The sequence below is a fragment of the Polypterus senegalus genome, chromosome 8, assembly GCF_016835505.1.
Source record: "Polypterus senegalus isolate Bchr_013 chromosome 8, ASM1683550v1, whole genome shotgun sequence".
Classification (NCBI taxonomy): domain Eukaryota; kingdom Metazoa; phylum Chordata; class Cladistia; order Polypteriformes; family Polypteridae; genus Polypterus; species Polypterus senegalus.
In genome coordinates, this window is record NC_053161.1 from 94,223,236 (window position 1) to 94,244,883 (window position 21,648).

Below are 21,648 nucleotides of genomic sequence, written 5' to 3' on the forward strand. Positions count from 1 at the left end.
TATTTTTGTCTAATTTGTTTAACTGGTTTCTCTTTATCTACTTTTAGGACTTGAGTGAAAATCTGAAGATGTTTTAGGTCATATTTATGCAGAAATATAGAAAATTCTAAAGGGTTCACAAACTTTCAAGCACATCTGTATTATATTATCAATAAATGACTATATGTACTGTAAACTGAATGGTGTTAGAATAGTGGTAATCAATGTACAATGCACACATGAGTAAAGTAATCACAGAAGTATCAATCATCACATCTGAATAAGTGGATGTTTAAATTGTTCAAAAATAAATGTATGTACCTGATAGAGTAATGTATTTATTTATTTATTTGTAACATTCAGGATCCTGTGCAACATCTGTGCTTCTAGATGAACTTCTCTGCTGCTAAGGCCAAGTGGAATATACCTTAAAAAAAGCTTCCAATAAGTTCTCCATCTAGGTTTCTTGCAGACAACAATACCTTTTATTTCTTAAACTACTAGAAGTTAACAGTACCTCTCCAATCCATCCAATCTCTGGCCCTGTGTTTTCACAATTTGAATCATCATCAGTGTTATAAAAAAAAGCAGATGTAAATGCACTTGTGAACAGACTGTAATTGAATCAAACTGACCATGTGACCCTGAATAGGATGCAGAGCAAAATAATGAAAACACATTTACTGAAATCTGAAAATTTTTGTTTTGCCATTCTTTCATTCCAGTCAGTGCATAAAACATAATCAAAAGTAAACCTATACCCAGTATATAAAATGTGTTTTGCAGTAAGAGAGGATTTTTGAATGTTTTTGCTTTTGACAGTTTAGGTACAATCGTCACTATGCACAAATGTGACACTACATTTTTAAACATACATATATACATATAATACATATATACATATACATACATATATATATATATATATATATATATATATATATATATACATATATACATATACATATATATATATATATATATACATATATATACATATATATATATATATATATATATATATATATATATATATATATATATATATATACATACATACATATACATATATATATATATACATACATATATATATATATACATATATATATATATACATATATATATATATACACATATACATATATATATATATATATATATATAATATATACATATATATATATACACACACACAATTTTTAGTTTTTTCCTTGTTGCGGGTGAAGGCTTGCGCACTCACAGTGGAGGGAATTTTACCTCTGCACCAATGCTACTTTCAAATTAAAACCATCTGTACTAAACAATATGATTAAAATATTTAACAATTATTGGGTTCTTGTAGCTGAACATAAAGTGTGTTCTGAATCTTTATACATATCATTAGAAGTATGCACATGAAAGATGCTACCAACAGATGTTTGTCTTTACATGTTTTCTGAGTTAGCATCAAACACTGCTCCAAAAATGGCTGTCCTTTAACTCTACTGACCTGTTCTCTGAATTGATATACAAAGAAGTAATGATGTCATATTTCCTTTTAAGATAAACGAGAATATCTACAAACTGTATGAATATGAGACATTTTCACTGTGAAAATATGCAGTATATTTAAAGTCTTGTAAACTTTTAGATTCATTTATAAAGAATATTCATAACTAGTGCATTGGGACTACAGGGGGGGGGTGAAGCGAGCAGGGGACAGAGCCCCTAGTACTTACATAATATATACTGCTACTTCTTCTGATACACTATGTAAGAGACAATCTTAGAAAGTTTATGTTAATATTAAATTCACATAAATGTTTGTGTAATTTCAACAGAATTTCAGTTTCACATAGTTGCTTTGATTATGGTATACTGTAAATTATAACTATGGTAACAATACAAAAGGCACATTGTATACACAAATAAAGTAATTCTGTCTTCATTTTATTTTAGGAGAGAGGCTATTGCAGGTTTTAATTTTTCTCTGAATGATACTTTTCGTCTCCCATTCAAACTGCAGTCCACACTCCATCTGTTTCTAGCTGCAAACAGCACCATGACCCTGACCATAATGTAGCCATTTCTGGTTGAAGTGTGAATTTTGATGTTACTTCATCCCTGTGCATTTTCTACGATTTCCTAATGCTTTAACATTGAATGTTGGCTAAAAATGTTCACTCATTGATCAACTGCTTAACACTAGAATTACCAGAGCCTACGAAAAAACTCGTAATTCCGTCCCACCTTAAATTGCTTCTTAAATCTCTTCACACCACTCCGCTAGTGTCCTTTGTCCTCTAAATGTGCTGATAAAGAGAAGCTAGGAGCAGCCGGCTATTCCACCCCCTTTGATATTTGGACTTCAGGCTTCATACATTATATAGTTTATGCCTACATTTTGTCATCTACTACTAGCATATAAAAAGCGTTTCTGTTTTAACAATGTGTTTACACAGATTACTGTAGAAACGGAACAGGCATGAAATGCGTGTGTTCCAAATAACGATCTATTATTTCCACTGTAAAACTCCACTTCACTCCCAAATACTCAATCAAGGCATGAGCTGATAGAAGTATGTGCACGTTCTAAATAAGGGGTTGGGTGGAATAGCCGGCTGCTCCTAGCTTCTCTTTATCAGCACATTAAATGATGCTGGCGCAGAGGTGTGAAGGGATTTAAGAAGCAATTTAAGGTGGGACGGAATTACCAGTTTTTTCGTAGGCTCTGGTAATTCTAGTGTTAAACACTAATACATTAAAGTCCATCTTGAATAACAAAAGTAAACCAAATGTTTCCTAACAATATAAAATGTAAAGATCTGGAAGCTCTCTCCAAGCTCTTCTGAATATGAAAGGTCTCTGAGCATAATAAAGTACTTGTATTTCTTGCAAATCTAGGGCTTTTTTCATTTTATCTACATCTGCAGTCTAAATCAAGAGCTGATTTATACAATTTCAGTAATGGATTCCTTGTTGCAAATTAATATGGCCCTAATAAAAAAAATATATAAGCCTCTGTTATGTTTTAGGAATTATTGGCAGAATGTACATTTTCTCTGATTGTTACTCAATAATTATTGCGTTAAAAGTATGCTACTTTGCACCGTATTATAATAAACAACTGTATTCTTTATTGAAATATGTGCGACCAAACACAGCTCAGACTTATCAATGAACTGCTGATGATATCACATGTCTGATCACCAATGAGGAGGCAGTTTACAGTAGTGCCAGGACAATAAACGCAACCCTAACTTGAACCTGGTGCATGTATATTCATCCATTCATTATCCAACTCACGATATCCTAACTACAAGGTCATGGGGTTCTGCTGAAGTCAATCCCAGCCAACACACGGTGCAAAGGCACGAAACAAACCCTGGGCAGGTCGCCAGCCCACTGCAGTGCATGTATATTAATACCAGATTAATTCACATGGATTTACACTAATATATTTTAAACACACACACACAAATATTATATATATACAGGGAGTGCAGAATTATTAGGCAAGTGAGTATTTTGACCATATCATCATTTTTAATGCGTATATTCCAACTCCAAGCTGTATTAACTTGAATGCTTATTGGATTTAAGCACGTCAGGTGATGTGTATTTGTGTAATGAGGGAGGGTGTGGCCTAAGGAGATCAACACCCTATATCAAGGTGTGCAGAATTATTAGGCAGCTAGTTTTCCTCAGGCAAAATGGGCCAAAAAAGAGATTTAACTGACTCTGAAAAGTCAAAAATTGTAAAAAGTCTTTCAGAGGGATGCAGCACTTTTGGAATTGCTAAGATATTGGTGTGTGATCACTGAACCATCAAACATTTTGTTGCAAATAGTCAACAGGGTCGCAAGAAACGTGTTGAGAATAAAAGACGCAAATTAGCTGCCAAAGATTTGAGAAGAATCAAACGTGAAGCTACCAGGAACCCATTATCCTCCAGTACTTTCATATTCCAGAGCTGCAACCTACCTGGAGTGCCCAGAAGTACAAGGTGTTCAGTGCTCAAAGACATGGCCAAGGTAAGGAGGGCTGAAACCCAACCACCACTGAACAAGAAACATAAGTTGAAACGTCAAAACTGGGCCAAGAAATATCTGAAGACAGATTTTTTCAAAGGTTTTATGGACCGATGAGATGAGAGTGACTCTTGATGGACCAGATGGATGGACCTGTGGATCAGTAATGGGCACAGAGCTCCACTCCAACGTGGAGGTGGGGTACTGGTATGAGCTGGTATTTTTAAAGATGAGCTAGTTGGACCTTTTGCATTGAAGATGAACTCAAAATCAACTCCCAAACCTACTGCCAGTTTTTGAAGACACTTTCTTCAAACAGTGATACAGGAAAAGACCATGATTTTTATGCAGGCCAATGCTCCATCACTTGCATCGAAGTTCTCCACTGCGTGGCCAGCCAGTAAAGGCCTTAAAGATGAAGGAATAATGACATGGCCCCCTTCCTCATCTGACCTAAACCCTATCGAGAACTTGTGGGCACTTCTTAAACGCTAGATTTACGGGGGAGAAAAACAATACACCTCTCTGAAGAGTGTCTGGGAGGCTGTAGTCACTGCTCCACAAAAAGCTGATCGTCAACAGATCAAGAAACTGACAGACTCCATGAATGGAAAGGCTTATGACTGTTATTGGAAAGAAGGGTGGCTATATTGGTCATTGATTGATTGATTTATTTTTTGAAATGTCAGAGATGTTTATTTGTAAATTTTGAGGTGTTTGTTTATTATTCTCACTATAACAGATGAAAATAAACAAGTGAGATGGGAAAATTTTCATTTTCCTTTAGTTGCATAATAAATCTGCACACTAATAGTTGCCTAATAATTGTGCACATATATATATCCCCTGATGATGTTCACACTCACATTTCCGTTGTGAAACATTCAGGTTTCAGGTTTATTAACATTTTGGATTGACTGATAGCACTGTGTTTGTTCCATATTAAAATTAATCCTCAAAAATACAACTTGCCTAATAATTCTGCACTCCTGTGTATATATATATATATATATATATATATATATATATATATATATATATATATATAAAATTACGATTTTAGTGACAGACTAGATATATAGTAATTAACTTCCTTAAATCACACATTAAGAAGATTCATTCTTAACAGCTGTTCAAATATTTTAATCTATCATAAAAAAGAAAAATATTAGCACTTTTGGTATCTGTGGTTTTGGCAACGTAAGGGAGGAAGGTTCTTGTAAACTTCCCAAGAAGAAACAGAGCCAAACTAGCAGATGTAAGGGTCTACCAGATGTCATAGCGTTAACACTGAGTCTGTAAGAGAAAATATGTCCTATAAGAGTAAAGCATCTCTTAGATCAGGGGTGCCCACACTTTTTCGGCTTGCGAGCTAATAAAATGACCAGGTCAAAATGATCTACCAACATTAAAAATATTAATATATATATATATATATATACATACACACACATACATATACACACACTAGACATTAAGTTCGTTATAATAACGAGTGCTAGAACAGTACTTCATAAATATTAATAGGAACAGTCTATATTAAATGGCAAGGGACCTTGACCTCATTATGTTTGTTGTCTTAATTTTTTTTTTGTCAAAAATATTTTTCCAAGAAGCTTAAAGTAAAATAATAAAAATAAAATAGAAATGTATATGACAATACAGTAAGTATAATTAATATTGCCTTAGTGTAAAACTTTGTAACAATCTGTAATACACGATATCTGAAGAAGATATTTAAGAAAAATGTTCTATTTTTCTACCTCGTGAAATGTTTCTATAAAATTTAATTATAAACAATATTTCTTATAAATATTCTGTCTGAGTTTGGTAACAGTTTGCCTTGTTCAGGACCATCTACAACCTTGACAACAACATCTGGAAAACTTCTAACTCTTGATAATACAACATATAACTGACCGTGGCTGAATACTGGTTCTGGCAAGTAAATGCCAACTTTTTCTAAGGTTTGCTCTTCTGAGTCTTTCTCTTTTAGCGTTTTTCTGACAGTAAATTTTCTTATTTCTTCAATCGATCTATTTGCTCGTATTTTTCTTTGGCTTTCAGCCTTTCTTTGGTTAATGTTTATTTGTTGTGCTGACCGTGCTTCCAGGAGATGTTGCTTATATAGGATTTGATTGTCTGTGTCTTTTGTCCTACTTGACCTGTCCTTTTTTTTGGGTGGCATGTTGTTAGTAGATACGTCCATAATATTTTCTCTTACAGTAATACTGGCTTGTATGTGGCTGTAATATTCATCACTGTATTGTGTGCCTTTAATTTTCTCTTGCAGTAATACAGGTTTGTATTTCCGTAAAATGCCTATAATTTTCTCTGACAGTAATACTGGCTTTGATGTCCGTAATATGACTTTAATTTTCTGTCACAACAGTGGGCAATCAGCAGAGTGTCCCTAGCAACTGATGTAATGTGTGGAGTGTAGCTGATAATCGTACCTGTGGTGTCTCCCCAGCAAATACTGTGCAGTTCACCAGCAAGTATTTTAATCTGTGGTGGTGTGCAGCTGATTATTGTATGTGGGGCGTCTCCCCAGGAACAGATTTTATGTGTGCGGTCGTGACTATGCAATCAGCACTCTCCCCAGCAATTATGTCCTTTATTTGCTTATCATGCGCGGCCACGGCTAGGTCATTCACTGTGTGCCCAGCTTCCGTGTGTGGGCTTCCACGATGCCGTGCGCATGGGCGGGGCACGGTGTGATGCGCGGCACCGCGCATGCGCATGCGCACTTCACCAGAAGACACACACACAGACACTTGGACGCACACAGTTTATTAAAGAGGATATATCATTTTTATTTGATCCCTTGAAACATTCTCTGAAATAAAAATTAGCAATGTAAGTAAATATTTTTTTAAATATGGTATTTAACAGATTTCAGTATAGTGGCAACATTCTTTTTAAAACAATCAGAAGTGTATTACATGATAATCAGCCTACATCTTTGGTTAAAACCATAAAGCAATTAAGATTATCTGATGGCTCCATTAAAGCAGCATGCTGCACTTCAGGAAGTGTTTTTACATTTGCCACTTACTGAGAACTAAAATTAGTTTAATTCACATGATAAATTGGAAATAGAAGATTTAGAAATCTACCCTGACTAACAAGTACTTCAGTGTCAATTAAAGGAGGAAAAAAGCCAGTTCTTGGGGAGAAAAAATTTGAAAGGACTTTAACTATTTTTATAATCTTCTGAACATTCCAGACACCATCAATAAATGCGAAAAATGCACAAAATGCTTATGCTTTAAAAATTATTTCCAACATCTGAAACTATAATAAATAAGATTGTATGGCTTTAAATATGCACTTTCAAATATTGCTGGACTTAATTTGTGATTTGCTTCAAGAAAAGGGGAGTTTGAACAGTTTCACACTGTTCTCTAAATATCATTGCTGTGCATGTAGAATAGTGTGCACTGTGATTTATGTAACTGCTAGTTAATGTTCATTGCTAATGAGGTGGAGGTAAGATGTTTAGTGTTTCACTACTACAATATTTTGCTCATTCTGAAACAGATTTTAGAGCTAAAGAATTTCTATTGAAAGCAGGGCAGGTCAGCCTGCAAAATTACATATATAAATTGTAAAGTTTTGCAATAACGGAGTACTGAAGAAATGTAACGCAGGCAGAAAATGAGTTGTTTTTCTTAATTTCAAGAAAGAAAGGCTTATGTGCCTTACACTTATAATCATATTCACTGTCTGCAATGCTAAATATACTGAAACCATTTTAACAGATTTATAAGCTGCCTATCATTTGTTTTGGGATTATAATATGTTTTGGTTATACAAGCCAATGTGTATACAATTTAAATTTTTGCAACTATTTGAGTTCAGTGAGCTTACTCTCTCTATCAGGAAAATATTAATTACTTGATTAATATATTGGTCAGTGGACCTGCAGGGACACTCAAAAGTTGATTCCTTGTGTTTGTTAAAATTAAGAAAATTATTTGTTAGGGTCATCAATGCCACTAATTTACTCAGACATATGAGGAAAACACAGATTTCTACAGGTGCACAACAGAGTCTACACAGGCTGTCTGCATCACATATTTGTATAGCACCAGTCTTAGAAATGCAAACAGAATTATTAAAATCTCAGTCATTCTACACAGTAGCTACTCATACTCTTTTTCTTGCAAGCAGTTCAAGATCAAATAATGTAGTGTATATTGCAAATACTTTCATATATTCCTAAAATTCATACATACAGTACAACATACAAGATATAAATATATGTTGCACTCTATGTATAGCCTTTGTGTGTGCATTTCTTTTGTCGGTGTTGTATTGGTATTATTGTTTCAGTGGAGACATGCAAATAAGAATTTTATTGTACAATGTACACATAAAATATACTTGAACTTGAGTAAGCTATAATATAGAAGAATGAAGACAAACCTTTAGACACCTTTACTGCCATTCTTCTAACCATATCTGGAGATCAGTAGTATCAAGTATAACAAACCAAAGTTAACCAAGTAAATGAAAGATACAAGATTCAAAGATAAGCACATGCCATTCTAATACGACACGGTTAAAACAATCAGTGTAGGAGAGAGAGAGAGAGGAAATGTATAGAATCAGTACACTTCAAACACTAGACTAAAAACCCTTTTAGTGTCATAAATAAATGGCTATATTATCAAGGAAGAAGTCTGTTTTGGATTAATTCTTTAGTAAAGTGTTATTTAAGTACATGCTAAAGTATTAATATGTTATTTTTGCTTTTGTAATAAAAACAATGGCTATGCGATTAATCAAAATTCAACCAAAAAAAAAAAAATATCCCTAAAAGAAATGTACCTTGAAAGCAGACAGAAAAAGCCTTGCTTAGGAATTTCTCTTAGGAATCTAGATGGCAGATATACCTTAAAATAAAATAATAAAATACTGCACATGCCTTTGCTAGTAATTTAACATTGTAAAATAATTCATTAATATTCTACGTTATACTATGCTTACGTAAAAAGAGAAATTAACATCACCTGTAAAGAATAGGCACTTTTTAAATAGTAGTTTCAGCATTATTCTCTGCAGCCCTGGATTAACCACAGAGCAAAACAAGCATGTGTTTACAGCACCAAGGGAAGGGGGTGGAGGTGGGAGACAGTACAGTGTTTATTTCCTTACCTATTAAACCCCTTTTAGGCTTTTACTCCAACTTTAATGGAATTCTTTTTGTAATTGTAATTATCTACGATGTTGAACACTAATGTCCATTGTTAAAAAAATGTTTATGATGTCAACTGCCAAGAGTTTAACACTAGAATTACCAGAGTCTACAAAAAGACTCGTAGATCCGGCCCACCTTAAAACTGTTCTCACCTCCCCGCCACCGTCTTTTGTCTTCTAAATGTGCCGATTAAGACGAGCAGCAAGCAGCCGGCTATTCCATCCCCCACCGTCGCAGAATGTTCACTGAGTTTTCCCAGCTCATGTCTTGTTTAATTGTCTGGGATTGACTGAACTGCTAGAGTTTTACAGTGGAAGTAATAGATCGTTATTTGGAACGCATGCATTTCATGTGTGTTCTGTTTCTACAGTAATCTGTGTAAACACATTGTTAAAACAGAATCTTTTTCATATTTTAGTAATTAACATTACAAAATGTAGGCATAAACTATAGAATGTGTGAAGCCTGATTTCCAAAGATCAAATAAAAACTTTCACAAAAGGTTCAAGACTGATACAACAACTGTCGTGGCATATCGCTAAGATTTGTTTCTCATAGCGCAGCAGGCTTACCGTGCCTCAGAGATCTGAGTTCGATTTCCCGCAGGGGAGAAAATGTTATTTTTTTTTTTTCTTTTTAACCTTCGCCGCTCTGTTAAGTTATCACAATAGTTTCTGTCTCGTGGCGTGTTTTGCTCACGTTTTTGTGTAAACGGAGCTGGCTGGGTCAGGGCCTTAAGCCCTTTTTTATTACTTGTTTTCACATAAGATAAATTGTATACTTTCAGCACATATTGAATTGTATTGTCAGTTAAGTAACGAAATGGCCAAGGTACCCTGACTCTGTCTCTATATATCAGAGTATAATAAGTTCATCTCTAAATTCACATTACATCTGTAACAAAAAAAAATTCTTTGTTACAGTATATACTAATGACTACACCTTTACTGCTTGTGGATACAATATGAAAAACATTTTGAATATAATGAATAGCTGAGTAACAGCTAGTGGAAATCAATTTATTTAAATGTTGTACTCCTTTTTGCACCACCAACTCTACTTTCAGCTAGAACAATTGCTATACTGAATGTAACCATGAAATGTCCAAAAGGTACTCATAATGTTTACCATTCAGGTAATGTGTTGTAGTGTCTATTTACATTATGTCAATTGAATGTTAAAGCAGAAAAAAATAAAAATAACCACAAGTGTAAAAATTACACAGTTGCTGATAAATATATTTACCAAATTGTTTTCTTTGAACCATGGAACAAAATATACAATTTTTAATGAAACAAATGTCGATTATCTTGCCATAAAAGTTAAAAGAGGTTACTTACATTGCCATAGTCGATGTAAAACACATGGACCTTTGAAGGTGACTCTACTTTCTCCACACGAGCTCTGTACCTTTATGGGAGAAAATTACTACCTTTAAATGTGTGTGCAATATCTAAATACATTATTAAGAAAAATCTATGAGAAACCTATACATCATATGACGAGTTACTTCTAGAAGATCTCATTTTCCTATACAGTTCTCATGGCCTACTATATAAACTTAACAATTCAAAATGCTCAAAGTTAAAACACTCTGAATAATAAACAGTGGGACCTGTGATGGAATGGCTGTTTTCTGCCCTGTTCCCAGTGTTGCCAGGATAGGCTTCAGTCCTCAGAGACCCTAAATAAAGTCTGATTTGAGTATATGTTTAAAAATTTGGTTAGACAGATACAATGTTATACTTTATAAATTTAAAAGTCTCCATTAAAAATTCAGAAAAAAAGAAAATGTAGTATCACATGAAAAAGACAAAAATAGCCTTAATAATATAATATTAATAATAAGTTTTATTTATGTAGCGCCTTTCATACACTCAAGGACACTTTACAATTCAATACCCACATTAACAAGACAGTAGAAAGTACATACAAGAAAAAGAATAATACTCATCGAAAAGATGTGTTTTTAACAGAAGTTTGATATTAGCTGAAACGACAATGGGTTGGTCATGTATTTTTTACTTCAAGACTGGAAAGATTATTAAAGAATTTGGAATATTAATTTTTAAAGCAAACCAGTGTATGGATAATGAGGTATTTTCTATTTCAGAGGGGCACTTCATTATAGTTGATGGAAGAATGAATTAAGATACATTTAAAAAAAAACATAGGCACCATATTTGGATAACAGACAAAGTATAGCCAAAATTCTTTCCATAATCCATTGTATGAAAATAACATCATACTGGCTAGGGAATTGGGTTATGTTTCAAATCAGTGCTTTAGATAAAAACTTTTAAATATAACTTCAAAACCTCACAGCCAGGAAGTAATTGACGCTCAGAACGCTTATGTGTATGCATCATGGCTTCCACGCATTCCCATTGCTTTTTGACGCATCTTTTGAGCACGATGCCAGAAATTAATGTGACATGTTTGTGAGTTGCAATACAAGCAAAAATTAAGGTGCTGTTTGTGTTCAGGTTTTGGTATGTGACCTTGTCACCATCATTGTTTATTATCAACATGTCCATAGTGACAACACGCCTGTCAGAACAGTTGGCATCAAATTGCCACCTCTTTGAAAGTGGATGTGGAAACATGGAAGATGAAACAGAAGCAAATTCAAGACAGATACTTCCATGGACAACGGAAAATGTCTGAGAGAAGTGGGGATTCAGTTGCTGCAAGATGCATTACAATTCCAACAGGATCAATTTTTCATCATTTCTTGCACACGCAATACAAGCATCACAATTTACTCATTATAATGTGATACATTTAAAGGTCTCACATACCATTGTCTGTGTCGCTGTTGCCATCTTTTTAAGCAACTTCGCAAAAGTATCACGCACTGCCACCTACTGGTGGAATCTTCCAGATTTATATAAAGTATGCAGAAAAGGAGATTGTGTGTTTAATTTGATGATTTTTTTCTTCTTTTTAACAAAAGTAGTATATAAAAAGAAATGTAACAATCTTCTTCATGCATCCAATTTTTGAAATATTAAAAAGTGTGCTTCAGTTTAAATGCTTACAATCTAAACGTTCTCAATTGTAATACAAATGCTTTTTTCACCCACTGATAGAGGTCCAAAGAGGGGTAGATCAGTGCATAAAGTACCAGAAATAACTTTCTTATTCATAGATCTCAAAATAGTCTAAAATAATAGATAGATAGATAGATACTTTATTAATCCCAAGGGGGAATTCACATAATCCAGCAGTAGTATACTGATACAAAGAAACAGTATTAAATTAAATAGTAATAAAAATGAAAAAAAATGGAAAAAAAAAATTAAAATAAAATTAATGTTAGCATTTACTCCCCCTGGTGGAATTGAAGAGTCGCATAGTGTGGGGGAGGAACGATCTCTTTAGTCTGTCAGTGGAGCAGGACAGTGACAAAAGTCTGTCACTGAAGCTACTCCTCTATCTGGAGATGACACTGTTAAGTGGATGCAGTGGATTATTCATGGTTGACAGGAGTTTGCTTAGTGTCCGTCTCTCTGCCACAGATGTTAAACTGTCCAACTTTAATCCTACAATAGAGCCTGCCTTCTTAACAAGTTTGAGCACGTTCTTATTTTTGAAATTTGTATTTCAAACATTTCAAAAAGCTCTTAGAAGGCTAGGACCATGGACAAAAATTCAATCATCAAAAATATTGTCATATTCATGATCAGAAACCATGAAATAGCATAAAATGACACTCCATCTGTATATATTAGAGAACCCTATTTTTTCAAAGTTTTGTGAAAAGGACCCCTCATATCCCACTAAGGGGTGTGCCCCAGTTGTCAGTTGATGTGGCATGCACAACTTCAAGTTGTTCTGATTTTTTTTGTTGAAGACACCAACTGGTATAATATTTATGCAAAAAATAATTCAAAAATGGCCTAAAATAATGTTTTTTTATTCATGTCTAGAGTGCCTAAAATAGAGGAACCCTAAAAAAAACCTTGATGTCTTACAAAGCTAGACATCAAGACAAGTTAATTAGTATATCATATGTGGATGTTTTCTCATACTAGTGGACAAAATAACTGGAGTAATTTCAAAGTTTTCATAAGTTCATAAGACGCCACAAAAGATGGTATGTGAAACTTTTAAAATGTATTGCGTCATTACGATCAGGAATATATTCAAAGCTTGAATATAAAAGCACCACAAATGCATCTGTATGTTGCCATTATGCTTCACCACATCGAACCATTCATCAAACATTGAAGCGCGTACATCGATCCCCGTAGGATCTGCATATAGGCTTTCTGTCACATGTAGATAGTTAACAGAGACTCTGACGTCACGTTCCGACTTTTAGCACACTGTGCCCCCCGACTTTTTGCTGGTACTGCAACTCACGCAGGCGTCATGTTAATGTCTGAGGAACTGCTCAGAGGACGCGTGAAATGAATGCTGAGAACGCGTGGGAGCCATGATGCGGGCGCGTACACGTTCTGAGCGTGAAGTATAAACTGGCCCTTACACTCATAAATTTGTAAGATCCAGCACGATTTACAGAAAGAAGGTAAATACTATTGCACTGCAATAAAAATTTTTAGTGTGTTATAAACTATTTTGCTTTAGAGATGGAACCAAACAAGGATGCCCAATGTTGTCATTCTACTGTATGTGCCATTGTTATTGAGATAAGCAAACAGATATGGAGGGAGAAAGTAATTGATGGACTTAAACAGAAAGAATCAGTTAATGCAGAAAATACAGGACTCTTTACTACTGATCCCATATTCATTCTTATCAATTAGATTAGATACATTGAAAAAATTCCATAGAATGTCTAAGATTAGTTTGAATAAGAAAATACTTTGACAAGTTTCTTGCACTTTGGCCTGCATTCCATTAGTTTTCTTGTTACTGTTTTAAAATAGATCAAATATTTTGATTTACTGAGTATTAAGTGAAATTATTAGCCTTTTTTAAACTTTGTAGTAGCTTTGAGTATTAAAAAGGTCAAAATTAACATTCTTCCCATTATTTTTATATCTTTTTCAGAGCATTCCTAAATACTGCACAAGAATATAAAATATATTTAACAGAGATCTTAAAACCTCCTTTAAAAAAATAGGCACTGTAAACAACTTAATCTGAAATTCAAAGAAGCTAATTCATTTTCAACCACTCATGCAGGACCATGGGACAACAGTCTAAGAGGTGAAGGTCATAAACCGTTTTCCACAGCCACTTGCCAACTCACAATGTGGGATCCCAGGTGTTCCTAGGCTATCTGGGACATATAATCCCCCCAGCCGGCCTAGGTCTTCTCCTAGCCAGTCATGCTTGCAAAACATCTGCAGGGATGTGTCTGGGAGACATTTGTATAAGATGCCCGAATCAACTCAATCAGCTCCTCTGAAATGCAGAGAGTCAGTGGTTCTACTCTGAACCTCTCCTGTGTGTCTGTACTTCTCTATCTCCATTTGAACCATTGTTCTTGTCTTTTATGCAAAGCTTGTAACCATGGGTGAGGATAAGTGTGTAAACTGACTAGTAAATCGATATCTCTGCCTTCTGGTTTAGCTCCTACTTCACAACTATCGGTCAGTATACTGACCACATAATTGTGCTCACTGCTTTGATCTGTCTCTTGTTCCCACCATCCACCCCTCCTCTTAAACAAGACCCCAAGATACTTAAACCCCTTCACCCGAGGCAATACCTTGCCTCTCACTCAGAGTGGAAAGTCCTCCTTTTTTCTGCTGAGGACCAAGACGACAGATTTGGTAATGCTGTTGCTCATGCCTCCCAACTGTCCAAAAGCATGCTGGAGTTCAGAGCCAATGAGACTAATAGGACCACATTGTCTGCAAAAACTAGTGACCAATTATATCCTGTCCATGGAAATCACAAACAGGATAGGACAGAAAGCACAGTCCTGGCAGCTTCCCATACCCACTAAGAGTAATGATGATGTTTATCCAAGTATACAGACACAGCTCTCACTGTGATTATACAGGGACCGAATGGCCCTTATTAACACTAGAATCCCTGAAGCCTATGAAAAAAGTCACAATGCCAGGCCACCTTAAATTCCTTTTCACATCTTCATCAACATCTTGTTTCAATCAGCATAAGCAGCCTGCTATCCCATCCTCCACCAACGCAGTTGAAATGAGATGCAGAATTCTCAAAGCTCAAGTGTTTTTATCCGGGTGTGAGGTGCCTTGAGTTGTATAGGGTAAATAATAAATCATTATTTGAAATACATACATTTCATGTGTGTTCCATGTCTACAACGATCTAGGCAAATATAGGATGACAGGAATTAACACTAACTTTTACAAAAAATGTACATTTTGCTTTTTAGCAAAAATGTACACCGGGTGTTACAGACTCAAACCATTAGACGTTTAATTAGACATGTAACCTTGCATGATGTGCTAATTTAGGGTTCTTATAATAAAGTAAATCAATTTTATTTTATTATTTTTTGATTTTCTATAATTTTACCTAATGTTGAAAGATTAGAACTCTTAACTTTTGTAAAATATTTATTTTTCTAAAATATATACAAAAAGGAGCAGATTACAAAGATGTACAATGGTGTACAATTTTTGAAAAAGCACTATTTTAAGTTGCAGAACTGCTGTTTTGGTACAAATGCTGCACACACCTGCCAGGTTATCTCACAACAGTCTGTTACCTGGAAAGGATGAAATACAATGCAACACTGCTGCAGAATGTGATCTCATATGTTTACATTTTCACTAGCAAAATATTTTGGAGATTTTATTGACCTTGGTCACTCAACATCTATTAGTCAGCAATGTTTATCGTGCTGGTAAAGTATTTTAAATTATTTGTAACTGCAAATGAGACATTAACATTACCAAGCGTAATAGTAAGAAAGACTAACAGAGATAAATTTTATATTATTCATTTGGGGAGGTAGCTGCATACTTTTGTTTTACTATTGTACAGTATAGTAACAGTGAAATCCAGATCTTGCCTCCCAAAAAATATGTAGGTACATTTTACAATAGGCAATTTTGTTACACAACTTTGTGAAATAAGCAAATGTAAAATGTAATGTTAAAATGAGGAAAAAGAAAAGCCTTCTGCCTATGCTATATAGCGTAGTTACATAAAGTAAACACCTTAATTAACATAACTACTTTTGGCAGAATTTGGATGAAACAGACAAATATTCATTTAATTTGTGCGAAATACAAGTGCTGGTCAAAAAATTTGAATATCATGACAAAGTTGATTTATTTCAGTAATTCCATTCAAAAAGTGAAACTTGTATATTAGAGTCATTCATTACACACACATTTTGATGATTATAACTGACAACTAATGAAAGTCCCAAATTCAGAATCTCAGAAAATTAGAATATTGTGAAAAGTTTCAATATTGAAGACACCTGGTGCCACACTGTAATCAGCTAATTAACTCAAAACACCTGCAAAAGCCTTTAAATGGTCTCTCAGTCTAGTTCTGTAGGCTAAACAATCATGGGGAAGACTGCTGACTTGACAGTTGTCCAAAAGGTGACCATTGACACCTTGCACAAGGAGGGCAAGACACAAAAGGTCATTGCTAAAGAGGCTGGCTGTTCACAGAGCTCTGTGTCCAAGCACATTAATAGAGAGGCGAAGGGAAGGACAAGATGTGGTAGAAAAAAAAAGTGTACAAGCAATAGGGATAACCGCACCCTGGAGAGGATTGTGAAACAAAACCCATTCAAAACTGTGGGGGAGATTCACAAAGAGTGGACTGCAGCTGGAGTCAGTGCTTCAAGAACCACCACACACAGATGTATGCAAGAGATGGGTTTCAGCTGTCGCATTCTTTGTGTCAAGCCACTCTTGAACAAGAGACAGCGTCAGAAGCGTCTCGCCTGGGCTAAAGACAAAAAGGACTCAACTGCTGCCGAGTGGTTTAAAGTTATGTTCTCTGATGAAAGTAAATTTTGCATTTCCTGAGGAAATCAAGGTCCCAGAGTCTGGAGGAAGAGAGGAGAAGCACAGAATCCACGTTGCTTGAGGTCCAGTGTAAAGTTTCCACAGTCAGTGATGGTTTGGGGTGCCATATCATCTGCTGGTGTTGGTCCATTGTGTTTTCTGAGGTCCAAGGTCAACACAGCCGTCTACCAGGAAGTTTTAGAGCACTTCATGCTTCCTGCTGCTGACTAACTTTATGGAGATGCAGGTTTCATTTTCCAACAGGACCTGGCACCTGCACACAGTGCCGAAGCTACCAGTACCTGGTTTAAGGACCATGGTATCCCTGTTCTTGATTGGCCAGCAAACTTGCCTGACCTTAACCCCATAGCAAATCTATGGGGTATTGTGAAGAGGAAGATGCAATACGCCAGACCCAACAATTCAGAAGAGCTGAAGGCCACTATCAGAGCAACATGGGCTCTCATAACACCTGAGCAGTGCCACAGACTGATCGACTCCATGCCACGCCGCATTGCTGCAGTAATCCAGGCCAAAGGAGCCTCAACTAAATATTGAGTGCTGTACATGCTCATACTTTTCATGTTCATACCGTTCAGTTGGCCAACACTTCTAAAAATCCTTTTTTTCCATTGGTCTTAATTGATATTTTAATTTTCCGAGATACTGAATTTGGGACTTTCATTAGTTGTCAGTTATAATCATTAAAATTGAAAGAAATAAACATTTGAAATACATTAGTCTGTGTGTAATGAATTAATCTAATATACAAGTTTCACTTTTTGAATGGAATTACTGAAATAAATCAACTTTGTCATGATATTCTAATTTTATGACCAGCACCTGTATACAAACATTTATTCATATAGAGTGAAATTCTTCACTACCCATAGCTTATGACCATAGGTGAGGGTAGGAACACAGATCGACTGGTAAATTGAGAGCTTTGCCTTACGGCTCAACTCCTTTTTCACCATGACAGACCGATGCAGAGCCCGCACCGATCCGCCTGTCGATCTCACACTCCATTCTTCCCTCACTCGTGTGCAAGACCCCGAGATACTTAAACTCCTCCACTTGGGGCAGGATCTTGCCCCCAACCCTGAGATGGCACTCCATCCTTTTCCGGCTGAGAACCATGGTCTTGGATTTGGAGGTGCTGATTCCCATCCCAGCCGCGAACCAATTCAGAGAGAGAGCTGAAGATCCCGGCCTGAAGCAAACAGGACAACATCATCTGCAAAAAGCAGTGACCCAACCCTGAGTCCATCAAACTGGACCCCCTCAACACCCTGGCTGCGCCTAGAAATTCTTTCCATAAAGGTTATGAACAGAATCGGTGACAAAGGGCAGCCCTGGCGGAGTCTACTCTAACTGGAAATGGGTTTGACTTACTTCCAGCAATGCGGACCAAGATCTGACACCAGTTGTACAGGGACCGAACAGCCCTTATCATGGGGTCTGGTACCCCATACTCCCAGAGCACCCCCCACAGGATTTCCCGAGGGACACGGTCGAACGCCTTTTCCAAGTCTACAAAACACATGTAGACTGGTTGGGTAAACTCCGATGTACACTCCAGGACTCTGCTAAGGGTGTAAAGCTGGTCCACTGTTCTGCGACCAGGACAAAAACCACACTGTTCCTCCTGAATCCTAGATTTGACTATCCGATGGACCCTGCTTTCCAAAACCCCTGAATAGACTTTTCCAGGGAGGCTGAGGAGTGTGATCCCTCTGTAGTTGGGACACCCTCCTGTCCCCCTTTTTAAAGATAGGGACCACCACCCCAGTCTGCCAATCCAGAGGCACTGTCCCCGATGTCCATGCGATGTTGCAGGGACGTGTCAACCAAGACAGTCCTACAACATCCAGAGCCTTGAGGAACTCTGGGCGTATCTCATCCACCCCGGGGCCCTGCCACCAAGGACTTTTACGAGATGGGGGAGCCCACCTCCGAGTCCCCAGGCTCTGCTTCCTCATTGGAAGGCATGTTGATGGGATTGAGGAGGTCTTCGAAGTACTCCCCCCACCGACCCACAACGTACCAAGTCGAAGTCAGCAGCGCACCATCCCCATCATCTATTGTGTTGACACTGCACTGCTTCCCCCTTCTGATACCCCGGATGGTGGACCAGAATCTCCTCAAAGCCGTCCGAAAGTCGTTCTCCATGGCAGGAACACAGTGATGACAAATGCTGTATAATGGCAAACATCTGTGCAAAAATACCCATCTCACGTTACTTGTTTAGCGCAATCCACATGTCAGCTAGCCATCTGTATGCTCAAAACAGTCAGCTGAAATATTGTTCAATTTTCTAGAATAATAAGTGCACATTATAAACAGGACACACACTAGTCTAGTACAGCGGCTCAATCACAGGGACAGTGACGCTGCAGTGCTGCAGGGTGTCACGCTTGGGTCACAGAATTGCACAGAAACACAGGAGATTGTAGAGACAGGAACTATATTCAAACACTTCAAACAAACATGTCTCTTTCAGAAGTAAAAACGAGTTCAGTATGCAGTTAGTTCTTGATTAAGGAATAGACAAACATCATAGGGGAGCACAATGGGAGCAGGACCCCTAAGAGGAGCAGAGGAAGTCTGGGGGAGCAGAGAGAAACGTAGCAATCAGCCAAAAAGGACAGGTGCTGTTCAGACTTTTAAGTATGCGTAACGTTACGTAAGAAGCATATCATGCGACAGAGTATCTGGAAGTAAGCCCAGCAAGAAAGGGAGCAATGTTAAAGTAGTCTATCAGTTTTTTAAGAGGCGTTTTTTGAGAAGTGTCCGTGTCTGCTAGGGGTGCATTCAGCCCCTCCTGCTCACAAGGGACTGGCAGTGGTCATGAGCTGGCTGCTCAACAAATGTACGGCACTGACTAATCAGCTCCAGCATGCTTGCATATTTAACTGTTAAATAACTATAGCAGGTTGTGGCAGTTTAAGGGTTAAGAGGAACAAAATGGAAAACACAAGAACACTCAGCTGGGGATGCATCACAGTCAATCAGCAGCAAGGAGAAATGAATAACGCTGTAGTGGTCCGGTACCACTAAGATTCACACAGGTGAGAAGACGGTGATTTATTTATTTTGATGGTGGAGATTCCAGGGACACACCCAGCCTTTGCCCGACCCGCACGCACTCACAAACGGAGACAAAAACAAAGCAAACCAGTTATCAAACAGTAAATAAAGAATGTAATGAAAACAAATGAATTAAATGATAACGACAATACCACCCCTTTTCCCCTTACGGCGATTACACATTAAATACAACAAAGCACATACAAAACACACACAGTAAATCATGAAAAACGGCAACGGATGAAATGTAATGATGAAAGTAGATAGTCCAGAAATTTACACGTCGAATGGGAATGTAAAGATAGTCATACCACTAATTCCTGAAATGGTGAAGATGGGTTCAGGAGCGCTCCTTTCTTTGCAGGATGGCCATGAATCCACTTACAGTCCTCATGTACATAGGTAGACAGCAGACAATCCAGGCATACAAAACGATCCAGGGCAAAATGAATAAGTACAGGTAACCCAACTGAAGGCAGACGGACAGGAACTTGTAACACAAATTACAAAAACTTTTTTTTTTTGCTGTTGGTCACTGGTCCCCTTTTTAAAAGCCGTGCTGACATCCTTTGACCCCAACAACACCAGCACCCTCAGCAGAAGACCAATCAGAGTCACTGCAGGGACTGCTGGGAGTTACAGTTTCAAACTCTATTGGCTACTTTCACCATCCCAAGCCGCGTTTTCCTCTACATTTGCTTCCTGTTCTCTCTACAGTGCAGTATTTCCACTGTAAAAGCCATAAAGTTTGTGAAGGATATTTGCGGTTTCTGCTAACAATTATTAGATAGGTTCTAAGGAAAAATTCGCAAATGACTGAGGCGGCAAACTCTGAACCGCGACTTCACGGGGGTCTATTGTAATAGCAATTCACTACTCAAAATTGGAACCTCCCCCATCCCGCAACCTTTTGGTTATAAGGCAGCAGTTCTTACCTCTGCACCATTCAGGAATACATATCAACTTTCTGTCGATTGACATCTGTGCTTGGATTTTTAACTCAGCAACATGTAAATTTAATTATTTTTTATCCTTTGGTTACATTCTTGAACAACAGTGCACTTGTTTATTTGATATTTGGACTAAAGTCTTCAGAAATTATACACTTCACATCACTATTAGTATAACATTGAAAAAGTTTCTGTTTTAGTTACTGTATGTGTTCAACATTTCTTGCCTCACATTTCCTTTCATCCTACATTTACACAGATTGTTGTAGACACGGAATACACATGAAATGTATGTATTCCAAATAATGACATATTTACCATATACAACTCCAGGCACCTCACACCCAGATAAACACACTTCAGCTCTGAGAATTTTGCGACTGACATCAGCTCCGTCGGTGGGGGATGGGATAGCAGGCTGCTTGTGCTTATCAACAAACTTGCAAAACAAAAGACACTGGTGGAGAGTTGCGAAGGAA

At 36.8% G+C, this 21,648-nt stretch overlaps 1 protein-coding gene across 1 annotated transcript in view; it reads right to left on the reverse strand.

Moving 5' to 3' along the window:
- snd1 (staphylococcal nuclease and tudor domain containing 1) overlaps positions 1-21,648 on the reverse strand; it is a 449,554-nt gene that overhangs the window by 64,102 nt on the left and 363,804 nt on the right. The window contains exon 20 of the mRNA XM_039761451.1: positions 10,539-10,608. Within this exon, the coding sequence (XP_039617385.1) occupies positions 10,539-10,608 (70 nt within the window). The remainder of the gene's footprint in view (positions 1-10,538; positions 10,609-21,648) is intronic.